This window comes from Schistocerca americana, chromosome 7 (assembly GCF_021461395.2).
Source record: "Schistocerca americana isolate TAMUIC-IGC-003095 chromosome 7, iqSchAmer2.1, whole genome shotgun sequence".
Lineage (NCBI taxonomy): Eukaryota > Metazoa > Arthropoda > Insecta > Orthoptera > Acrididae > Schistocerca > Schistocerca americana.
In genome coordinates, this window is record NC_060125.1 from 84,793,726 (window position 1) to 84,816,538 (window position 22,813).

Consider the following 22,813-nt stretch of genomic DNA (forward strand, 5'->3'; position numbering starts at 1 on the left):
TTTTAAAACCAAATGGATATTTTTCAGGAATACACTAAGCCCCAGTAAGGAACATCTGTATGTATTTATGTATGTAAGGATCTTCCTTCATCGGGTTTCAATACGTAATCACTGGAATTTAATATCTAATCTTTTCAATACTGGTAAAGTAACCACATCCACTACACACATTGTGAAATGAGCAGCAGACAGGGATGTAGGAAAAGGACTTTGATTGCTTGTTTATTTCATGAGAAGTGATATACTTTCATACACATATTACAGTCAATCCAGTGTTTCCCATCGGTGCATGAATCCAGTATATTTTATTCAATCTCAAATGAAGGTAATATTCTTGATCAAAATGAGGGCTAACAGAATTTCCTGATTTCTCTAAATCTTCTGTGAGACATTGTTAGCTTTGGGGGCAAAAGCTAGTTTACAAAACAAGTATTTTAATGTGTATTTCTACTTCTGATTCTTCATATCACACTGAAATATCACTACAACACACAAATAAATGTTATAATATTACAGAAAGGGCACTACCATCATTTGCAAGTTGATTAGAATAGTATGCAGTGCTGTTAATTAAAAATGTGATTTTAAGAAAATGTTTGACAAATATGACTTGAACATAGACCTATAATATGTTGATACACAGCACTCAATGAATGGAAATCATGGATATCCAAGCATTTTTTCTGTCACAGTTATCATAGTACCAGACTATAAAATTTACATTAAAAGTTTGTCGCTGAACAATAACAAATATCTACACCACAGAAAAAGTGAGAAATTAGATTCCATGTTCTAATTGTATTCAATTGCCCACATTTCTTGTGCTCATGGCTGAATGGTATCTACAATATAACTGTACTGTATAAGACAGAATAGAATAATCTCTTTCACCGAAAAGTCACTGGGCAAAGAAAATGTACAAACTTGCAACTCAGGTCTCCTGTACCACACATAAAATAGCTGGTTACCTTATTACATGGAAGTGGGTGGAGATTACATCTACCTGTTGCATTAGAAACCACAAACATTGGCTGAAGAGTCAGTACAAGATAGGGTACAAAAAATAATTAGAAAGAAAAATGAACAAAACAAATTGGAAGACACCAGAGTAAATGAACTAGTCTGCTTAAAATGACTTGAAATAGGTAAAGCGATTTAAGCTATTTAAGAAAACTCAGATGGAGGATACAATAGCTAAACTGTGCAACAATTTACTAGACTGCCAAGTTCATCAAATATACCTCTAACTGAAACAAACCTGTCCAAATGTCCCACGTCCCAGAAACTCCAGTACCTCATACTGGGTTGTCATGGAGTACAACACCTCATGTTGGACAAGCTGATAGTCACCATCGGCAGAAGACGACCCTTGGGGCGCAGCCGGGCCGCCCCCCTTGCCCGTGCCGTGCCCGGCCGTCGTCGTGGCAGCTGTCGTGTGTGCGCCCGTGGTTGTAGTGGTCCCTGTATCGCCGCTCCCACTGCCCACATCACCCTCCCGTTCACAAGACTTGCGCTGAAATGTTACGATATAAATTTAACTGAATTCAATGAGCTGCAGACAGTTATAGACATAAAATCTGTGCTTAACAAGAAATTGGGGGTGTGTTCTATAGACAGCTTGGAGACCATCAAAGTAATTTACCACCAGTATCACTGTGTTTTTCTTCCCTTCAGAATTTTTGCTATGTGCTGACACGAAATGAAAGCATACATACATACATCACCAGAAAAAATGTAGTGTGGATTGTACTTAGCAAAAGTAGTAATCACAGTAACCTATTTACATTGCTTAACTGTTTCCAGTAAAAATCTGTGTATTCTGGATTACATGTCTTTTTTGGTTATCTATATAGCCTCCATTTTGGATTAACCTGGATAATCAAGAGCCTGCTATAACTAAAATTTACGGAAGTAATACCAATAACGCAAAAAGATTGAGAGAGTGGTAAATTTCATCTACAGCATCACTGTCAATTTCAGTACTGCACCACTGGAAACGATTTCTTTTTTTTTTTTAACTTCCTGTTTGACAAGCACAGTCTTTTCCAGTGATTCCACATCTAAAGGACTTTTCTTATTATAATCTTTCTAACAATTACCACAACCCAAAATGTGTTGGGATTCTAATTTCTACTCTTGACACTCCACATGTTTTTAGTTTGATTATGACCTTTTACTCTTCTGGAATGTACAATTGGCCACATTTCTTGAAGTTTTTTATTTATTGGACCAAAATGTTGGTCACTGAGAAAAAAGGAATGATCACTAATGGGATAATATGTCACTGTTTCTTTTAGGTGCTCACAGAGTAGAACATGTTTTTCATGTTTGCAGTATTACCAATAACAACCATCAGTTAAAAGGCAAGTTTTTGCATGCTAGGAAGTAAAAATTCATTTATGTAGATGAACAATATACTACAAACTTCATTAGCTCATTTGTCTCTCTTCAACAACACACAAAGAATACAGGCTTCTTAGTCATTTAAGTTGTTAATACCAAAGAAACTGCAAATAGTTGTCTTTAGTGAGAATTATCAGTAACTGAACATACTGTACAAAGTAAAAAGTGAGCCAACAGTATTATCGCACTCCAAGCACAATTCAGATGCTTCACTTCCCAAATAAAAAACTTTTCTGCTCTCCTTTCTTGGACTTTTAGCTCATCTCACAGACAGTGACAATGGAAGGTCCCCAAAATTGGTACAGAGCTTCTCACATTTTATGCAGGTCTCCATTTAAGTTTGATCGAGCTGCAGATTAAAGTTTTCATTAAAAGAATTGAGGTAAAACTTATTTCGCATTAAAGTCTAGATTCAAATGAAGAAATACTGGATATTTTTTTCTCCACAGCTTGTGTAAAATACTTTATTTTGGGAAAGATTATGGTTGAGCTTAGTGGTGAATATTTTACTATAACCAGTAATCTGGGGAAAAATTTCTAAGCTTATTGCACTGGTCTTTGATTTTCCCCTTTTTTATCCTGCTGGACAGCTTCGAATGCAGCAGTCCTGTTTCTAGTTACACCATGCAATGGCATAAATACTATTTTGCATACTTGATTCTTTGCCAAGAATCAAAATATTATCTTTGAAGGTGGCTGGGAAAGATTTTGGAGAGTCACTGCAAGACTTATCTTTCTGCATATCACACTATTTAATAAGCTGTTGCAGGAGAATGTCTTGTACAACTTTAGTTCTGAATGAATTAACAGTATTGGCCAAGTCTGACTTTTCCTTGACAATTCTTTTGCCAGAATAATTCCACTTCCCAAACTTATATATTCTCGGCCCTTTAACTCTGATAATCTGAAAAGTTCACCAAAATTTTCACTGTACTGCTTTCTTTCTTTCTGTGGCACAATTTCAACACTACCTTCACAGGAACTTGTTATGAAATACCTCCATGCACAACGGATCTACAAAAGAGAACTGTCTTTGGATGTTGACAATAATACGAACACATTGCTGAAACACACCATTTGGTAACACCCAACATGCTTACACAGTATCAAGTGATGGCGCTGACATGCAAGCAGGAACAGAAACCATGACAGTCATTGAGTAACATTAGTTTTCAGTCCTAACAGTATTCTATGGGCCTGTATCTTCAAGATGAGGCACCAGACTAATATAATTTCCACATACATTATGTGTTGTAGCAAACATCAATTATTGTAATAACACATGCCAACACGGCAAAAACACAACAGAAAATACAACAGGTGATTAACGGGTAGCTTTGAGAGAGATGTAATAGTGTATGGTAACAGAAGAACAATTAGGTAAAAAACATAAGGCCCAGCAGAAATCCTTGGATAGCTATTTCATATATCATACATAAATACAACAAAACTTGAAAAGAGAAAACTGTATATACACTGCAACACTAGCCAAATCAAAAATGTAAGTCTTAAGCATTCACTACCTTTTGGCCGCAACGCTGGTACGTATCAAACAGCTTTATTGTCGAGGCACGGATAAACTGCTGTGATGCGACACTGTTTGGGCTTTTTTGGGCTGCATTGTTATTGGTTTGTGCGTGGTGTCGGACAACGGACTGGTTTATCTGATTAACATTTATTGTATATATGCTGTCTGCTGCAGCCTGAGCATAGTCCCTCTGTTGATGCTGTTGATGTTCAAGCTTTCGTTTCTTGTGACTCTGGTGCACCACCGCCCCGTTGCTGGAGGAGAGGGAACTAAACATGTCACGAAGTCTCTGCAAAATAAGAAAAACAAAACACATTACTGCAAAGTGTCATGTTACCATCGTAGAGTTATAAAGTTTGGAGCATAAGATACACATATCATAACTCCTCATCCGCCTCCTCCAATACATGTTCTCTGTCAAAAATGCTCATGTGAAAAGCGTAACATACTGCAAGTTCAAATGATAAGTAATGAGTTTAGGGTTACATACATGATCACATTAAAATAAAACACATTTATGGACCCTAGCAACAAACATATGTTGATAGTATATCACACTTCCCGTTACTGACCATACTGGTTATTCCTGAGAAAATAAATAGGTTTCATTGAATCATAAAGTATTTGTTCATTTTCTTCATTTGTCCTTTTACGGGACGAGGAAGGAAAATGGATGAGGGTCTAGCTTCATCACTTCTGCCATACAGCAGACAATACAAATGGGAAAGGAGAGAAGCAGAAAATGGGAAAAGAGAGTGGTGCCTAGGCAGAACAGAAGACTGTGTAGTGCTGGAGTGAGAGCAGAGAAGGGGATAGGTAGGAAGCAGACAGGTAATGGCACAGTTTAAGGCCAGGGAGGTTAAGGAAATATAGGATATATTGCAGGGAGAGTTCCCACTTGTTCCACTTTCCTACAGAACCTCAAAACCTTCTCTCAAAATTCACTTCACTTGGTCCTCATCTACCCAACAAGCCACCTTCCTCCACGTTTATCTCCATCTTAAGGACGGCCACATCAGTACCTCCATTCATATCAAACGTACCAACCACAGCAATACTTCCACTTCGACAGCAGACACCCTTCCATACCAAGAAGTTTTTTCAACAATGTCTAGCCATCCGTAGTCATCGCATTTGTAGTAACAAGTAATCCCACTCCACATATACGAAGGGTCTCACAGAGACCTTCGCAGATGTAATTACCCTCCTAAGTTTGTACAGAAAGAAATATTCCATGTCTTGTCTCTCCAGCCATGTACCATCCCCATGTATCCAATGTAGAGCCACAAAAGGAGCACTCCCTTCATTACCAACAACAGAAGCAACTGAATCACATTCTCTATGAGGGTTTAGACTACTTTCACTGTGCCCGGAGATGAGAGATATCCTTTTCATGCCTCCCACTGTGGGCTACACCACATCATCCTTATCTGTTCCCTGCACCCAAAAATCCTGCCTTATGGCTCATATACCTGGAATGTACATAGATGCAAGACCTTTTCCATGCAACCTTCCCCCCCCCCTCTCCCACCACCACCACCACCACCACCACCACCACCACCTACTCCAATCTGGTCAGAGGCCGGACCACTAGTGAAAGCTATCATATGATCTATAACTAAGCTGCAACCACTGTGCTGGTTTCTACATGGACATGATAAGAACAAAACTTGTTTGTTTTGAAGAGGCAGTACCACACGTTTCAGCCCAGCCAGATTCAAACTGCCACCTCCTAGAAACTTGCAGAGCAACAAATTACATATTTATAACAACTAAAACAATCAATACATTTTTGACAAAATAATTAGATAGATAAAAAATCTAATCACCAAGTGGCGGCAGAATACAAACGTAAAAGGTTATAATTTGGCAAGCTTTTGGAACCATTGGCTCCTCCCTCAGGCAGAAGGATTGAAGGGGAAGCAAGAGGGATGAAGGAAAAGGGATAAATTTCAGCAAAGTCAACCATAACCACAGGTCAGGGGAGACTTATTGGACAGGATAAGAAGGAAACACCGATTGTTGGGGACTGCATCGGACAAGATTTGAAAACGTGAGAGCTTAATGGTGGAAAACAGGGTAATACAGACAGAGATTATGGCTTAAACATTGTAATTGAGTTAATAAGAGTGAAAAGGTAAATGCATTGTACGTAACAGAGGTGGGAGGGGGGTGGTGTAAAACAGATGAGTAAGACAATGAAAGATGCAGAAAAGTAAAACAGAGTGAAGAAAAAAGTTGTTACTATGACGAAATGCTGAGGCAGAAGAAATTAACGTACACTAAGGCCGAGTGGGTGGGGAAAACCAAGGACATGTTGTAGCACTAGTTCTCACTTGCATAGTTCTGAGAAACTGGTGTCTGGTGAAGAATCCATAAGGCACATGTTGTGAAATAGGCACTGAGGTTATGAGTGTTATGTTGTAGAGCATTCTCTGCAACAGGACACTGCATGCTGCCAGCAGACACTCTCTGCCTATGCCTAATTCATCCTAATCGATAATTTCATGGTAGCCATGCAGATGTAAAAGGCCAAACAATGTTTATATAACAGCTGGTATATGGTGTGTCGTTTTACAGGTGGCTCTTCCTTTGATAATCTACATTTTGCCAGTTAAAGGGCTGGTATAGGTGGTGGTAAGAAGGTGCATAAGGCAAGTATTGCAGCAGTGACAGTCACAGGGACAGGAGCCGTAGGGTAGGGAGATGGGTGCAGAAGGAGCATAGAGCCTAACAAGAATATTGCAGAAATTGAGAGGGTGATGAAAAACTATTCTGTCAGACCCCAAGCTCCTTCTGCATTGAACTTGGATGGATTTGAAGGATGATCTCTCCTGCAGGAAGGTCCAGTAATATAAACGGCGTTGGTTTGGGATAGCTGCCACATCAAACAACATCACTATTCAGTTCATTTCTCAGATTCCCTTCCTCTCCTTGCGAGGAAAATTTTTTATATGAAATTTGTTTAGAAAAGGTGGCAGAATAAACGAGTTGTTATGTACACAAGACGTAACACAATTCCAAACACTAAATTACGTTAGATTTTTACGAAAATATGAGTCACTGGAGTCAGTGTGGCCAGTGGTTCATTTAGGCCAAATGTGGATTCATACATATTATTCTGTGAACAACTGCTAGTGATAGTGCCCGACAAGTACAATCAAATGTAATTGCTACCATGCTGACATACAGAGGTATAGCAAGTGGCAGTGCTGTTCTGCCTTCCCTCCCTGTTTCTCAAGCATAAAAATGAGGGTGGTGCCAGGACATGTATTCAGTTTGCTTTGCCAGGTAATACACCAGTTGCTGACATTTTCAGCAACAAACAAGGAAACACAACACAACAAAAAAAATTTAACTCAGCCATCAGCCATCAAGGGACCAAGCTTATTCACTCTTTTAGAGGATGGGAAGGGGGTGGAAGTAATGTATCAGACGCCAAGTAATTTAAAAGAATGTTTGTTCCAATAAAATATAAACAACACAAACAACTGGTGAAAAGCAATGGTGTGTTAAAATGTGAGAAAAAGTTGTTCTCCTACATGAATGATATTGATAAGAATGAGAAATTCTGTGGTTATAACAATTACTGGAGCAATTTCTTTTTTCAACGGCAGTCAAAATATATACATTTCAATATTTCACCTCGATCAGCCATTGCAATTAATATGCAGCTCGATACATACTATTTGGCTTTTATTTAAATTAGTCGTCGTCTCTCGATATCGTCCCCGTTAGCAATTTCGTTTGAACATCAATTTTTTTTTGTTAGGTTAAAGAAGGTAATAACCATACAGAAACACCTTTAGTTACTGTTTATGGAGATGGCTAGTTGAACTATGATGATTCTTAAATTATTAGAATTTCCAACGCAATTACTTTTTTTTTCTTCAAAAGCAGTATGCAACCGAGCACTATGCAATAAAATTATTAATTATATTTCAATTGAACACTCTTCTGCAGGAATTATTCATTGTCATTTAAGGTATCAATATCCACTCATCTATTACAAAGTTGTGAAATCTTAACTTCTCGTTTTCTGATATTTCTTCATATATTAATATAATGACATGGAAGCCATATGAATGTTTAATAATATCTCAAAAGCAACATTATTCAGCCACTGATAGAGAGCATCTACATCTACATCTACATCATTACTCTGCAAATCACATTTAAGTGCTTGGCAGGGGGTTCATCGAACCACAATCATACTATCTCCCTGCCATTCCACTTCCGAACAGCGCCCGGGAAAAAACGAATACCTAAACCTTTCTGTTCAAGCTCTGATCTCTCTTATTTTATTTTGATGATCATTCCTACCTATGTAGGTTGGGCTCAACAAAATATTTTCACATTTGGAAGAGAAAGTTGGTGACTGAAATTTCGTAAATAGATCTCGCCGTGACGAAAAACGTCTTTGCTTTAATGACTTCCATCCCAACTCGCATATCATATCTGGCACACTCTCTCCCCTATTACGTGATAATACAAAATGAGCTGCCCTTTTTTGCACCCTTTCGATGTCCTCCGTCAATCCCACCTGGTAAGGATCCCACACCGCGCAGAAATATTCTAACAGAGGACGAACGAGTGTAGTGTAAGCTGTCTCTTTAGTGGACTTGTTGCATCTTCTAAGTGTCCTGCCAATGAAATGCAACCTTTGGTTCACCTTCCCCACAATATTATCTATGTGGTCTTTCCAACTGAAGTTGTTCGTAAATTTTAACACCCAGGTACTTAGTTAAATTGAAAGCCTTGAGAATTGTACTATTTATCGAGTAATCGAATTCCAACGGATTTCTTTTGGAACTCATGTGGATCACCTTACACTTTTCATTATTTAGCGTCAACTGCCACCTGCCACACCACACAGCAATCTTTTCTAAATCGCTTTTCAACTGATACTGGTCTTCGGATGACCTTACTAGACGGTAAATTACAGCATCATCTGCGAACAACCTAATAGAACTGCTCAGATTGTCACCCAGGTCATTTATATAGATCAGGAACAGCAGAGGTCCCAGGACGCTTCCCTGGGGAACACCTGATACCACTTCAGTTTTACTCAATGATTTGCCGTCTATTACTACAAACTGAGACCTTCCTGACAGGAAATCACGAATCCAGTCGCACAACTGAGATGATACCCCATAGGCCCGCAGCTTGATTAGAAGTCGCTTGTGAGGAACAGTGTCAAAAGCTTTCCGGAAATCTAGATATACGGAATCAACTTGAGATCCTCTGTCGATAGCGGCCATTATTTCGTGCGAATAAAGAGCTAGCAGCGTTGCACAAGATCAATGTTTTCTGAAACTATGCTGATTACGTATCAATAGATCGTTTCCTTTGAGGTGATTCATAATGTCTGAATACAGTAAATGCTCCAAAACCCTACTGCAAACCGACGTCGATGATATAGGTCTGTAGTTCGATGGATTACTCCTACAATAGTGTGCAGACCTATACAGAAAAATACTAATCTCTGACACAACTTTCCTCTGTGCCGTAACATATAATACCCAGAGACAAATACACTTTTCTATTTGAATGATCATTATCATGTAAGTTCTTCTTGCTGTAGTTTAACTGGGTCTCTGACATGTAATTACACTGAGGTGACAGAAGACATGAGATACCTTCTAATAACATTACCAACTGAAATCAGGACTCATCTGACCAGTTCATGGTTTCAGAGTCAGCTAGGCTCCAATTAATAGGGTCACGAGCCCCGAAGAGGTACTGAAGGCAATGTTGTGCTGTTGGCAAACGCACTCTCATTGCTCACCAGCTGCCACAGCCCATTAACGCCAAATTGTACCACTCTGTCTTGACGGATGTGTTTGTCATATGTCCACATTGATTTCTGCGGTTATTTCATGCACTGTTGCTTGTCTGTAAGCACTGACAACTCTATGTAAATGCCACTACTATTATCAGTCATTAAGTGAGGGCCACCAGCCACTGCATTGTCCATGTAAGAGTAATGCCTGAAATTTGTTACTCTCAACACACACTAGACACTGTGGACTTCGCAATATTGAATTCCCTATTTCCAAAATGGAACATCCCATGCATCTAATCTAGCTCCAACTACCTTTCTACATTCAAAGTCAGTCAATTCCTGTTGTGCAGCCATAATCATGTCAGAAACCTTTTCACATGAATCACCACAGTACAAATGATAGCTCTGTGAATGCACTGCCCTTTTATATCTTGTGTAAACAATACTACCAGTATCTGTATATGTGCATATCACAATCCCATGACTTGTCACCTCAGTGTATATCAAATGTGCAATACAACAAGAATAGGTGCTGAATATTCAATATACAGGGTGATTCAAAAAGAATACCACAACTTTAAAAATGTGTATTTAATGAAAGAAACATAATATAACCTTCTGTTATACATCATTACAAAGAGTATTTAAAAAGGTTTTTTTTCACTCAAAAACAAGTTCAGAGATGTTCAATATGGCCCCCTCCAGACACTCGAGCAATATCAACCCGATACTCCAACTCGTTCCACACTCTCTGGAGATGTTAGAGAATTGGCTGTTCCCTCAGCTCGAACAAGAAGCACAACAATTCATATTTCAGCAGGATGGAGCGCCACCACATTGGCACTTATCTGTCCGTGACTACCTGAACGTCAACTACCCGAGGCGATGGATCGGCCGCCAGGCAGCCCGTGACAGAGCACTTCATCACTGGCCTCCAAGAAGCCCTGATCTTACCACCTGCGATTTTTTATTATGGGGGTATGTTAAGGATATGGTGTTTCGGCCACCTCTCCCAGCCACCATTGATGATTTGAAACGAGAAATAACATCAGCTATCCAAACTGTTACGCCTGATATGCTACAGAGAGTGTGGAACGAGTTGGAGTATCGGGTTGATATTGCTCGAGTGTCTGGAGGGGGCCATATTGAACATCTCTGAACTTGTTTTTGAGTGAAAAAAAACCTTTTTAAATACTCTTTGTAATGATCTATAACAGAAGGTTATATTATGTTTCTTTCATTAAATACACATTTTTAAAGTTGTGGTATTCTTTTTGAATCACCCTGTATACTAGAACATGGGAGAAAAATCTTTTACTTCCTTTGCATTTTGCTAGACAGACATTAACAAAGTAGGGTGAAAGATGCATACCACTATGACACTGCACATGTTTTATGATACCATTTTTATATAACAGAATCTAACTTCTTGGCACTGTAACACAACAAACTGGAGTGAGGGGCAGTGTGGGGAAGGGTGAAGGACGAGAGGGAGAGGCAGATGGGGAGGGAGGGAGGAGAGGGGGAGGGAGGGGTCTCTCCCTCTCCCTCCCCCCCCCCCCTCTCTCTCTCTCTCTCTCTCTCTCTCTCTCTCTCTCTCTCTCTCTCTCACACACACACACACACACACACACACACACACACACACACACACACACACACAAAATTCCCTACGCTACAAAATACGATTTGTTGATGCCTTGGGATATCCCGTAGTAACCGATTTATTCTTCCAGTCAATATAAGCCATACCATTTCTTCTGCCTAATTCAATTCAGTACCACCTCATTAGTTATTTCATGTACCCATCTGATCTTCAGAATTCTTCTGTAGCGGACATTTCAAATACTTCAAGCTTCTTCAAACTGTTCCTGTCTGAACTGTACATCTTTTACGTTTCACTCCCGTACAAGAATGCACTCCATATTCATACACATTTCCACTATCTTCTAATTGTCAATTACATAAAATAATTATTTTTCCCTATCTTCCAATCGCAGTAAAAACCATAAAAAGACGACAGCAGCACAAGATGGCAGATTAACACAGAGCCAAACACCAGATAGAAGATCAATGTAAATATTTGCACTTCAGAAAAAATTCTCTGAACACATCGGGGTATGCTTGAAAAAATGTGTAATTGGTGCAGGGTTTTATTATTTCAACCATAAAAAAATGCATACTTCTCCACCACTTCCCGTATGAGGCCAGTTATGACCTGCTACGGTTACGTTCTTCTCGGTCTGCCAGGATCTATCTTCCCTTTAGTTTGAAGTTCTTTATTTGACATTGCAGTCTCTCTGGATCAATTCTTTGTAGACGTTCATTCCATTCCCTTTTATTTTCATCCAGTTTTTCTTTTCCACTCCAAATTTTCAATACATCTGTCTAATAAACTCTCGGTCTTGATTTTTCAGTGTTTTATGCTTTAAGATAAATTATTCCACATGTAATTTTAAATCTATTCAACTTAATCCGCGCAGCTTCTTCGTATTTATACGATATTTTACATCCAGTATAATGAAGGAAAAAAACAATGAACAGGTAAAGTAGCCTTACTAACAACTTAGTCCTCACTGAATTTATCCACAAAATCCTATTGACTTAACATTTACCAGAATATATTCTGTACACATTTTACTTAGTTCATGAATTCCTTTTCGTAAATCATCATCTCTGTTGGTGTTACCTGAAAAATATGAGGGTCGTTCAATATGCAATCAACACTTTTTCTGAAAGCAGGTTTTATCCAGGACTCCAATACACCACATTATTCCCCACTCTTTTGGGTACAAAACCCTATTTCTCATTATAATCTCAGTTCAATGCGACGGGCTTACGCCAAGTTACTGGTAGGATCTGCATACCCGCCTGGTAAGACACTACTGGTCGATGTCAAAGCCAAAGTCTTGTTACATCAGTAACCATATCATCCACATACTGCATCCCGCGGAGTGCATCCTTTATTGGGTCAAACAGATGGAAGTCTGCACGTGCGAGATCCGGGCTGTAGGGTGAATGAGGAAGAAGGAGGGGGAGGGGAAAGGGGGGAGGGAGGGAGGCTGGGGGGAGAAAGGGGGAGGGAGGGAGGGAGGGAGGGAGGATAAGAAGAAAGAATGTGCCTTGGATAGATCTTTAATGCACTGTATCATCAAAATTGCATATTTTCTGAACAATAGAGGATGGCAGCCAAAAACAGTTGCAGGATAGAATATTTTTATTTTGGCTGCCATCCTTTATTGTGAAGAATTTTAACAGTTGCTGCTGCAGCCATGTTTAAAATCTTGAGATATTTTCTGAATACACAAATATAAACACTACCCAAGTTTAAATACGAAGTCCACCAAATACAGCACAATAGCTTCAGAAACTGTGAAATCTGTGCGATCTGCTTTTGTTACATGAAAATCCACAGGGCACATGACCTCATCAATCAATCAAAGCTCAGAATCAGAGCTTATTACACTTATATGTGATCAGCCAATCACATCATAACAATTTCAGCCCGTGGACACACAAATGATGAAAATACAGGGTGTACATAAAGTCCGGGAACAATTTAAATTATTTATTGCACAAGAACCAAACATTGTACAAATATCATACATATGACATTTTGAAGAGAAACCCTGAAAGATTTTTTTTCCATGTATACCGCCACAGAATAGTTTGGTAATTTGCCAATAGTCAGCACTAGTCACAAACGTGGTGAGTTAAGGTGCAGAGCGAGCTTTCTGTGTGTTGGAGTTCGAAATGGCCTGCCCGGTCACCAGATCTCACTCCTTGTGACTTTTTTCTTTGGGGACAAATTAAAGATCTGGTGTATGTACCGCCTCTACCATGTGATGTAGCAGAGCTCTGGGAGAGAATATGGGAAGCGGCTGCCACAGTCAACAATGCCATACTGGGACAGGTATGGCAAGAATTCGATTACCGTATTGACGTCTGCCGGGTCACTCGTGGTTCTCATATCAAATGTTTGTAAAAAAAAAAAAAAAAAAAAGCTTTCAGAGTTTCTCTTCAAAATGCAATATGTATGACATCTGTACGATGTTTAGTTCTTGTGCAATAATTAATTGAAAGTGTTCCCAGACTTTATGTACACCCTGTATATTAAGCATGAAACAGGAATAAAGTAGACGCCCCAAAGTAATAGACAAAGTGTACAGTACCAAGTATTGAGATAGTATAACAAACATTTAATGGTGAGGGAAATGAAGATGCCTATTTCCCCAAAAGGCATGGAATTTTAGTCACTATCTGTGCTTGCATCTTTCTTCAAAAAAAATTATTGCAACAAAGTTCTGATGGGAAAAGTGCTCTAATACTTCATTCAGGGAACATGCTCAACAGAACATATAATCAGCTAGGTAATCCCTGACACGTTTGTTCCTTCTGACATGTGGGATGGCACCTCTGGTGTCCCACTAAATTCCCTCCACAGTATGTATGTTAACAGAATGATGTTTCGAACCTACAAAATTCAGACTATGGTTCACTCTAAGGTGCTGAAAACCTTCCTTCAGTACTGAAAAGAGTGTTGTATGAACTGAAGTAGTCACTACCGATCATCATCTCAGGAAGGATCTTATCTTTGATTATTCTTACCAACTCTTTCTTGATCCAAAATTCAACAGGTTCAAGGAAGCATTTTTCTGAGTTCCAGCGAACACCCAGTTCCCATAGATTTTAAGGTCTATGTCGTGTTTCTTATTGCCAAATTTCACCTGGTCTATTTCAAGGACGACTCATGGTCCCCCGAACTGTTGTGAATAGTTTATCGCCCACTGGATATGCACTTCATAACAGAAGGAAGACTAGTCTGTCACCATTCGCGAAGGAATGTCGAAATCCGTGACAAGTCTCACCATCTTCGGGTACGATGTGGGACCCGCACGGCGCAGAAATCTGAAATATTTCAGACAATCATTTGCAAATCACCAAACCAAGTACAAAGAGCCCAAGTTGGGTAAAAAATTACATGGCACATGGCACCAGGGGCATTCCATTGCTCGTGGTAGTACGTTGTTCTCCCCCAATGACAACCCTAAGTTGGCTTTGGTTATTTTATAGAACGCAACTTCACCTAGAAAGCATACCTCCACATTCAAGACTGACTTACAACCAGAAAACTATACTCGCCTTCGAATGGGCAAATCTGATGATAAGTCACAGTGCTTGATATAGTATTGACACTGATCGAATGATAGCATCACATTACACTCATGCAGAGAGACCACTAGGGATATACTATGAACTACACAACAAGCTGCAACACTGCATAAAAAAATGACAATTTCCTGAAACAGGAAATTCATAATCTACATTACAACATATAATTTTCTCCACCAACTGAAGCTGTGTTCAGTTTCCTGCCTATCCACACCCTTCAAAATCACAACACAACTGGGAAAATAGCTGCTTATTCGTAACAAGATTACACATTTCATTGGTGCACCACAAGTTACAGGTACACCTGCCACCACCATCAGGTTTTCTGCTTTTACAATCACAAGCTTCGCTATACCTCACTAAGCAACAAGTCAGTCTAAACTAGAGGGTTTTTTTCCACATATATTGGCTTCACCAACTATCAACCAAATTTACTTTATAAACTAACACAGACCTCAGGCTATGCTACAGATCAGTCTGTCCTCACAATCAGATATTTTATGGCAATTCTAGCTGTGCTCTTGTGTCCATGCCTAAACACCGCTGAAGATCACATAATATTTGGAAAAAATAGCTGAAAACAGCCAAACCACACTCCTGGAAATTTTGGTCTATTTGGAAGACAACAGCCAAATACCCGTGACAATGAAGAATATTAATGTCACTGCTTCATTCGCATCAATTTAAGTTGTGTTGTTATGCTTAAACCTCACCATAACCTGGAAATCATGATAAGGAAACTGAGACAGCCACATATTTATTACAAACAAGAACAGGAATGTCACTGCTTCACTTGCAGGAACTTAAGGTGTGCTCATCAAGTGGTCACTGCTATTGGCTAACTAGACCACATATCTGTACTAGCTTTGATTGGCTGACAGCAGGAAATCGAGCAGCCGCCATCTTAATGTGTCTGTCTCGGAAGCTAATGGACCGTACTTTGTGGATAACACATTTAAACTTGTTTATTCCAAAAATTAGCCATTTCAACAACACAACACATCAATTGTGCTACAGCAGCAGAAAATCCAACAGTGCTATGTAAAAATTTTATCCACTGTATAAATCAGTAGCACAAACTGCAACTAATTTGACTCAATTTTCAATATCAGTTACATCACTTTCTGACTTATGTGCCATCTTTCTACACACAACCCGTACAGTTACATTAAGGTGAAATGAAATTCACTAATGGAAGTCCAAAATAAATTACATTAATCGTTAGTATCCCCTGATAATGTGTTATCTTCACAGACAGTAGCAGAAGACAGTATGTACAGCATTGCCCTTTGTGAGGAACAGAAGCATAGAAAAAAAGCAATGTAAGGAATTCAACTAACAGGTAACTCAGGGATTAGTTGAAAATTTGGGAGAATGAAATAGAAAGTTTTGGGAATATTTAGTGACCATTGTTTCTACAAAATCTTCATTAAAAACACTACACTTGATCCAGTGAAATAACAATCTTCTTTGGGTTACCCAGCATAAAAATGTTTCCAGCTCTGTTTCATGTTACGGATGCAAACCACCACGAAATTCATGCCAGAGGGTATGTGCCATTGTACCAGTTATTAGAGTCTCTTCCTGTACCATTCACGTATGGAACACAGGAAGAATGATTGTTTGAATGCCTGTGCACTTATTCTAATCTTATCCCCATGATCCCTATGTGAGCAATACATACGGGATTGTAGCATATTCCTAGAGTCATCATTTAAAGCCGGTTACTGAAACTTTTTTAATAGACTTTCTCGGGATAGTTTACATATGTCTCCAAGAGTCTTCCCAATTCAGTTCCTTCAGCATCTCTGTGACACTCTACCATGAATCAAACAAACTTGTGACTATTTGTGCTGCCCTTTTCTGTATTTGTACAGTATCCCCTGTTAGTCCTATTTGGTACAGGTCCCACACACTTGAATAATATTCTAGAACCAGTCACACGAGTGATTTGTAAGCAGTCTCCTTTGTAGACTGATTCCACTTCCTCTATATTCTACCAATAAACTTAATTGTACAACCTGCTTTACCCATGAGTGAGCCTATGTGATAATTCCATTTCATATCACTACAAAGTGTACACCCAGATATTTGTATAAGTTGGTCGATTTCAACAGTAACTCACTGATATTATAATCATGGGACACTACATTTTTCCATTCTGTGATGTGCACAATTTTACATTTCTAAATATTTGAAGCAAGTTGCCAATATTTGCATCACTTTGAAATGTTATCAAGTTCAGATTGAATATTTAAGCAGCTTCTTTCAGATAGTACTTCATTATAGGTAACTGCATCATCTGCAAAAAGTCGGAGGTTGCTATTAATATTGTCTGTAAGGTCATAAATATACAACATGAACTGCAAAGATCCCATCACACTTACCTGGGCCACACCCGAAGTTACTTCTACATCTGATAATGACTCTCCATCCAAGATACCATGCTGTGTCCTCCATACCAAAAAGTCCTCAATCCAGTCACAAATTTCACTTGAAATCCCATATGATCGTACTTTTGACAATAAGCATAGGTGTGATACTGAGTCGAATGTATTTTGGAAATCAAGAAATACTCCATCTACCCGACTGCTTTGATCCAAAGCTTTCAGTATGCCATGTGAGAAAAATAGGAGGTGGGTTTCACACGATCCATGCTGGTTGGCATTGAGGATGTCATTCTGTTCAAGATACCTCATTACGTTTTAGCTCAGAATATGTCCTAAAATTCTACAACAATTCAATTTCAAGGACATGGAATAGTAGTTTTGTGGATCGTTTCTGCTATCCTTCGTGTAGACAGGTGTGACCTGTGCTTTTTTCCTAGAACTGGTCACTGTTTTTTGTTCAAGAGATCTATGATAGATTACAGTTAGAAGTGGGCTAACTCGGCTGCAAACGCAGTATAGAATCCATCGGGCCCTGGAGCTTTGTTCAGTTTTAACGATTTCAGCTACATCTCATCCGCCCTAATACAAATATTTACTCCATTTTTTCATTGGTATGAGAATTAATTTGGGCAGTTCTCCTGGCTTTTCCTTTGGAAAGGAACATTTGGAGACACAGCTGCTTTTGCTGTGCTACCTTCTATTTCATTTCGTGTCTCATTCGCAAAGAAGTGGGCACTAACTTTGGTGTCACTAAAAGCCTTTACATAAACCACAACTTCTTTGGGTTTTGTGAAACATTGTCACAAAATCATTTAACAATAGTCTGCTATGGTAGTCACTGTAAGGCATCACACATTACTATCTTGACAGCCAAATGCATTTCATTCAGTATATCTCCATCTATAGCCCTATGCTTTGTTTCACACCTATTTTGCAGTAATCTCTGTTCTTCAGAAGTTTCATTACATTGACTGTATACCATGGAGGTTTCCTCCCATTATGAACTCTTCTACTGGGTACATATCTATCTAAACAACTATTCTTTTAAACTTAGGCCACAGTTGCTCTACAGGCTACTGCCCAGTGCAGAATGTTTCTAGTTCCTCATGTAGATATGACACTACTGATTTTTTTTATGTAGTTTTCTGGATGCATATGTCTTTCTGCTTGTTTTAGTTGTCCTTTGTACTTTGCTAATCATTGTCGCAACAAGCACTGTCGCCACATCCACGTTACTGTCTCTGATATCAGTTTTCATGTGGACATCCTCAAAGAGGTTACGTCTATTTGTTGCCATTAGTTCCAACATTTTTCTATCACGAGTGGGGCTCCTAACTATCTCTTCTATGTAGTTTTCAGAGAAGGCATTTAGTAATGATTCACAGGATGCCTTATCATGCCCACCACTAACAAAACTGTAATTTTCCCAATTAATTGTTGGATGATTAAAGCCTCCACCTACAATTACAGTATGACTGGAGAACTTACGTACAAGAGGTTCTCTCTAAAGTTTTCGGTTACATCAGGAAAGCAAACTGGTGCTTTTCATTTATTATAATGTTGTTCTACCAAGAACTGACGGAAGATTCTGTTCATATGATCAGGAGATGAGTCTGGTGGGCAATAGAAGGATACAATTATCCCATTATGCCCACCCCTGATACTGGGTCCTGCCCAAATAATCCCACATGCAGCTTCTATTTCTATCTTGTGGATTTGAGTGTCTTGTCTACAGCGACAAACACACCACCTCCATTTCCCATTTGCCTATCCTTCCAATATACACTTAAATTTTCCCCAAAAATCTCATTACTATCAATTCCAGGTTTTAACTAATTTTCTGTACCTAGTATTATTTGAGCATCACTGCTTTTCATGAGAGCTTTTGTTATATTTACAAAAATACTTAATGATGTGTCATATTGATATCCTGCAAAAAACTTGCAAATTTATGACATAGACATCTATACACTGACCTGCAACTGTGAAATATTTATCTTTTGTCTAAGAAGAGTGGGAGGCAGACAATGAAATGTTCTGGATGTAACCATTTTCCATGTTTACGGCACATTCGAGCAGTTAATTTTTTCTATTACTGGTAATTTGCAAGTCCTATTGTTTTAGGAATTTTTTTGACCTCCTTAGAACGTCATTTAATTACAACTTCACAATTTGATTTCAAACTGGTCGAGGAAATTCATATTACACAAAGTGTTACAGGTTTGAAAAATTAGTTAAAGTGCAACTGAAATAATTTTATTGTAATTACCTGCTACTAACAAATATCATCATGAATAAGAAGTAAAAAAAGAATACATATACTCTCAAAATATTTTTAAAAAGCTTCTCTGCTAAAATTACATGTGTTATGGTACCGGTACGAGTAGTAAGAAGAAACTATCTGGCCACAACTATTTAAAACTTTTGTATGTTCTATTTGTTCATTATAGCAGAATTTCTCATTAAAAATTTTAATAGTGTTGATCACAATAAAACATAATTTCAACTTGTTAATTACGGGTTTTGTCTTACTAGCAACCATCCTCAGATCACGTTCACTAAAGATTTGGTACTTGAGCACAATGTTGGCCACAATGTCATTGTTACTAAGCATAACTCAACAATATTACATAAAGTTGGTGAAAATGCAACTGTTAACGTAGAAAGCCAACTTTTTAATGCCGACAAGTTACACTTACTAACAATGTTGCGATGGTCAACATTATACTTAGGCACCAAATCTATAGTAAGCATAATCTGAGGATTGTTGCTAGTCAACCAAAACCAGTAATTAGCAAGTTGTCGTTACATTTTATTGTGACTAAGACCAATAAAAAAATTTCCTTCAGTCAATGACATCAGGCCTTTTCCCCAACAAAAAGTCTTTCTTCTTTGGCAAAATGGATGAACTTCACAACTGTGTGGCATATATTTGGGCACAACAGAATCATTTTCTTTGTCAGAGTCAAGAATTTCTCTGCAAAGCTCTCTTACTTGAAATAAGCTATTGACGGAGTACACCAACCAGCCACAAATTGATATTAGGTTACTTTATTCAAGAAGTACCATTACCAGTTTCAAATTTAACCAATTTATCCTCTCACGGCTTTCACGCTTTCATCAAAACAAATGATACATTGGTTTTGTTCTGCCGTGAATTCATACAGCGTGGTCGCAGCACATATGATGCGGCCACCGCCTTCTTGAACACTGTGTACCAACGCTCCAGTGACAGCAGAGTGGCATACTTCAAAGTGCTCACGTGGGGAGGCCACAAGAGATGCAGCCATAATACCGCTGGAGTCGATCGAGCCAATCAGGGTGCAGCTCCACGTTATTAAGTTGCATGGTTGCGGCCCAGAAGAGGAGTCGGCTGGTGGGCCTCCTACAGTATGGAGCAAGTCCTCTCTCAGTCACAATGCAGTCAGCTCCACGTTATTAAGTTGCATGGTTGCGGCCCAGAAGAGGAGTCGGCTGGTGGGCCTCCTACAGTATGGAGCAAGTCCTCTCTCAGTCACAATGCAGTTACTGTGATAGTGTTTACGGAAGATGAACTTTGGCTGGGATACCAGTTCGATTTTACACAGAGTACGCGAAGGAACTTGACTCCTCCTCTTGCAGCAGTGTACCATAGGTCTCTAGAAGAGCGTAGCGTTCCAAAGGATTGGAAAAGGGCACAGGTCATCCCCGTTTTCAAGAAGGGATGTCGAACAGATGTGCAGAACTATAGACCTATATCTCTAACGTTGACCAGTTGTAGAATTTTGGAACACGTATTATGTTCGAGTATAATGACTTTTCGGGAGACTAGAAATCTACTCTGTAGGAATCAGCATGGGTTTCGAAAAAGACTCATGTGAAACCCAGCTTGCGCTATTCATCCACGAGACTCAAGAGAGCGAAAGACACGGGTAGATGCCGTGTTTCTTGACTTCCGCAAGGCGTTCGATACAGTTCCCCACAGTCGTTTAATGAACAAAGTAAGAGCATATAGACTATCAGGCCAATTGTGTGATTGGATTGAAGAGTTCCTAGATAACAGAACTCAGCATGTCATTCTCAATGGAGAGAAGTCTTCTGAAGTAAGAGTGATCTCAGGTGTGCCACAGGGGAGTGTTGTAGGACTGTTGCTATTCACAATATATATAAACGACCTTGTGGATAACATCTGAAGTTCACTGAGGCATTTTGCGGATGATGCTGTAGTATATCGAGAGGTTGTAAATATGGAATATTGTACTGAAATGCAGGAGGATCTGTAACGAATTGACGCATCGTGCAGGGAATGGCAATTGAATCTGAATGTAGACAAGTCTAATGTGCTGCAAATAAACAGAAAGGAAGATCCTTTATCATTTAGCTACAACATAGCAGGTCAGCAACTGGAAGCAGTTAATTCCATAAATTATCTGGGAGTAGGCATTAGGAGTGATTTAAAATGGAATGATCATATACAGTTGATAGTCGGTAAAGCAGATGCCAGACTGAGATTCATTGGAAGAATCCTAAGGAAATGCAATCTGAAAACAAAGGAAGTGGGTTACAGTACACTTGTTCGCCCTCTGCTTGAATACTGCTCACCAGTGTGGGATCCGTACCACATAGGTTTGATAGAAGAGAGAGAGAAGATCCAATGGAGAGCAGCGCACTTTATTACAGGATCATTTGGTAATCGCAAAAGAGTTACGAAGATGATAGATAAACTCCAGTGGAAAATTCTGCAGGAGAGACGCTCAGTAACTCGGAATGGGCTTCTGTTGAAGTTTCAAGAACATACCTTCACAGCGGAGTCAAGCAGTATATTGCTCCCTCCTACTTATATATTGCGAAGAGACCATGAGGATAAAATCAAAGAGATTAGAGCCCACACAGAGGCATACCGACAATCTTTCTTTCCACGAACAATACGAGACTGGAATAGAAGGGAGAACTGATAGAGGTAATCAAAGTACCCTCCACCACACACCATCAGGTGGCTTGCGGAGTATGGATGTAGACGTAGATGTAGATGTAGATGTAGACCTGGACGCGAGTGATTACACTGAGTTATGTTTCACCTCGTTTCCAGAAGTTGTAGTTAATTCCACCTTTCCATTTGGTAGTCTGTACTTGGGACAACAGGTTTACTGGTGAGTTGCTGTGAAATGCCATCTGGCACATCTGTTTTCGCAGTTTTCTTCTAACGAAATATATTTGCAAAAATGTTCATATTTTGCCAGTCACATGTGTTGGTTGCATTATGAAACATTTTTGTTTGGTCACCAAACACACATCCACTGTGCACAGGTATTGATTCACAACACGTGGCAAAAATGCAGAGTTTACAAAGCACATGAGTACTTACTTTATGTTTATTTTGTCACTTACATCCAACATGACCAATAAAATGTTGTATGTCAAGATTTTTGTCTTAACTTTATGCAGAGGATTCTTCAATAGGCCAACACTGAATTTCACCACTTTCTAAGGTAACTGTGGTGGAAATTTCTCCACGGAATTTTACACCACCTTTGAGTGACAACAATAGTAATGTTA

The 22,813-nt window shown here is 39.1% G+C and overlaps 1 protein-coding gene across 5 annotated transcripts in view; it reads right to left on the reverse strand.

Annotated features, from left to right (window-relative positions):
• LOC124622562 (homeodomain-interacting protein kinase 2-like) overlaps positions 1-22,813 on the reverse strand; it is a 210,431-nt gene that overhangs the window by 150,822 nt on the left and 36,796 nt on the right. For all 5 annotated transcript variants that reach the window (XM_047148304.1, XM_047148306.1, XM_047148305.1 and 2 more), the window contains exons 3-4: positions 3,927-4,220; positions 1,259-1,513 (exon numbers count right to left, since the gene is read on the reverse strand). In XM_047148304.1, coding sequence (XP_047004260.1) covers positions 1,259-1,513; positions 3,927-4,208 — 537 coding nt within the window. In that variant the 5' untranslated portion in view covers positions 4,209-4,220. The remainder of the gene's footprint in view (positions 1-1,258; positions 1,514-3,926; positions 4,221-22,813) is intronic.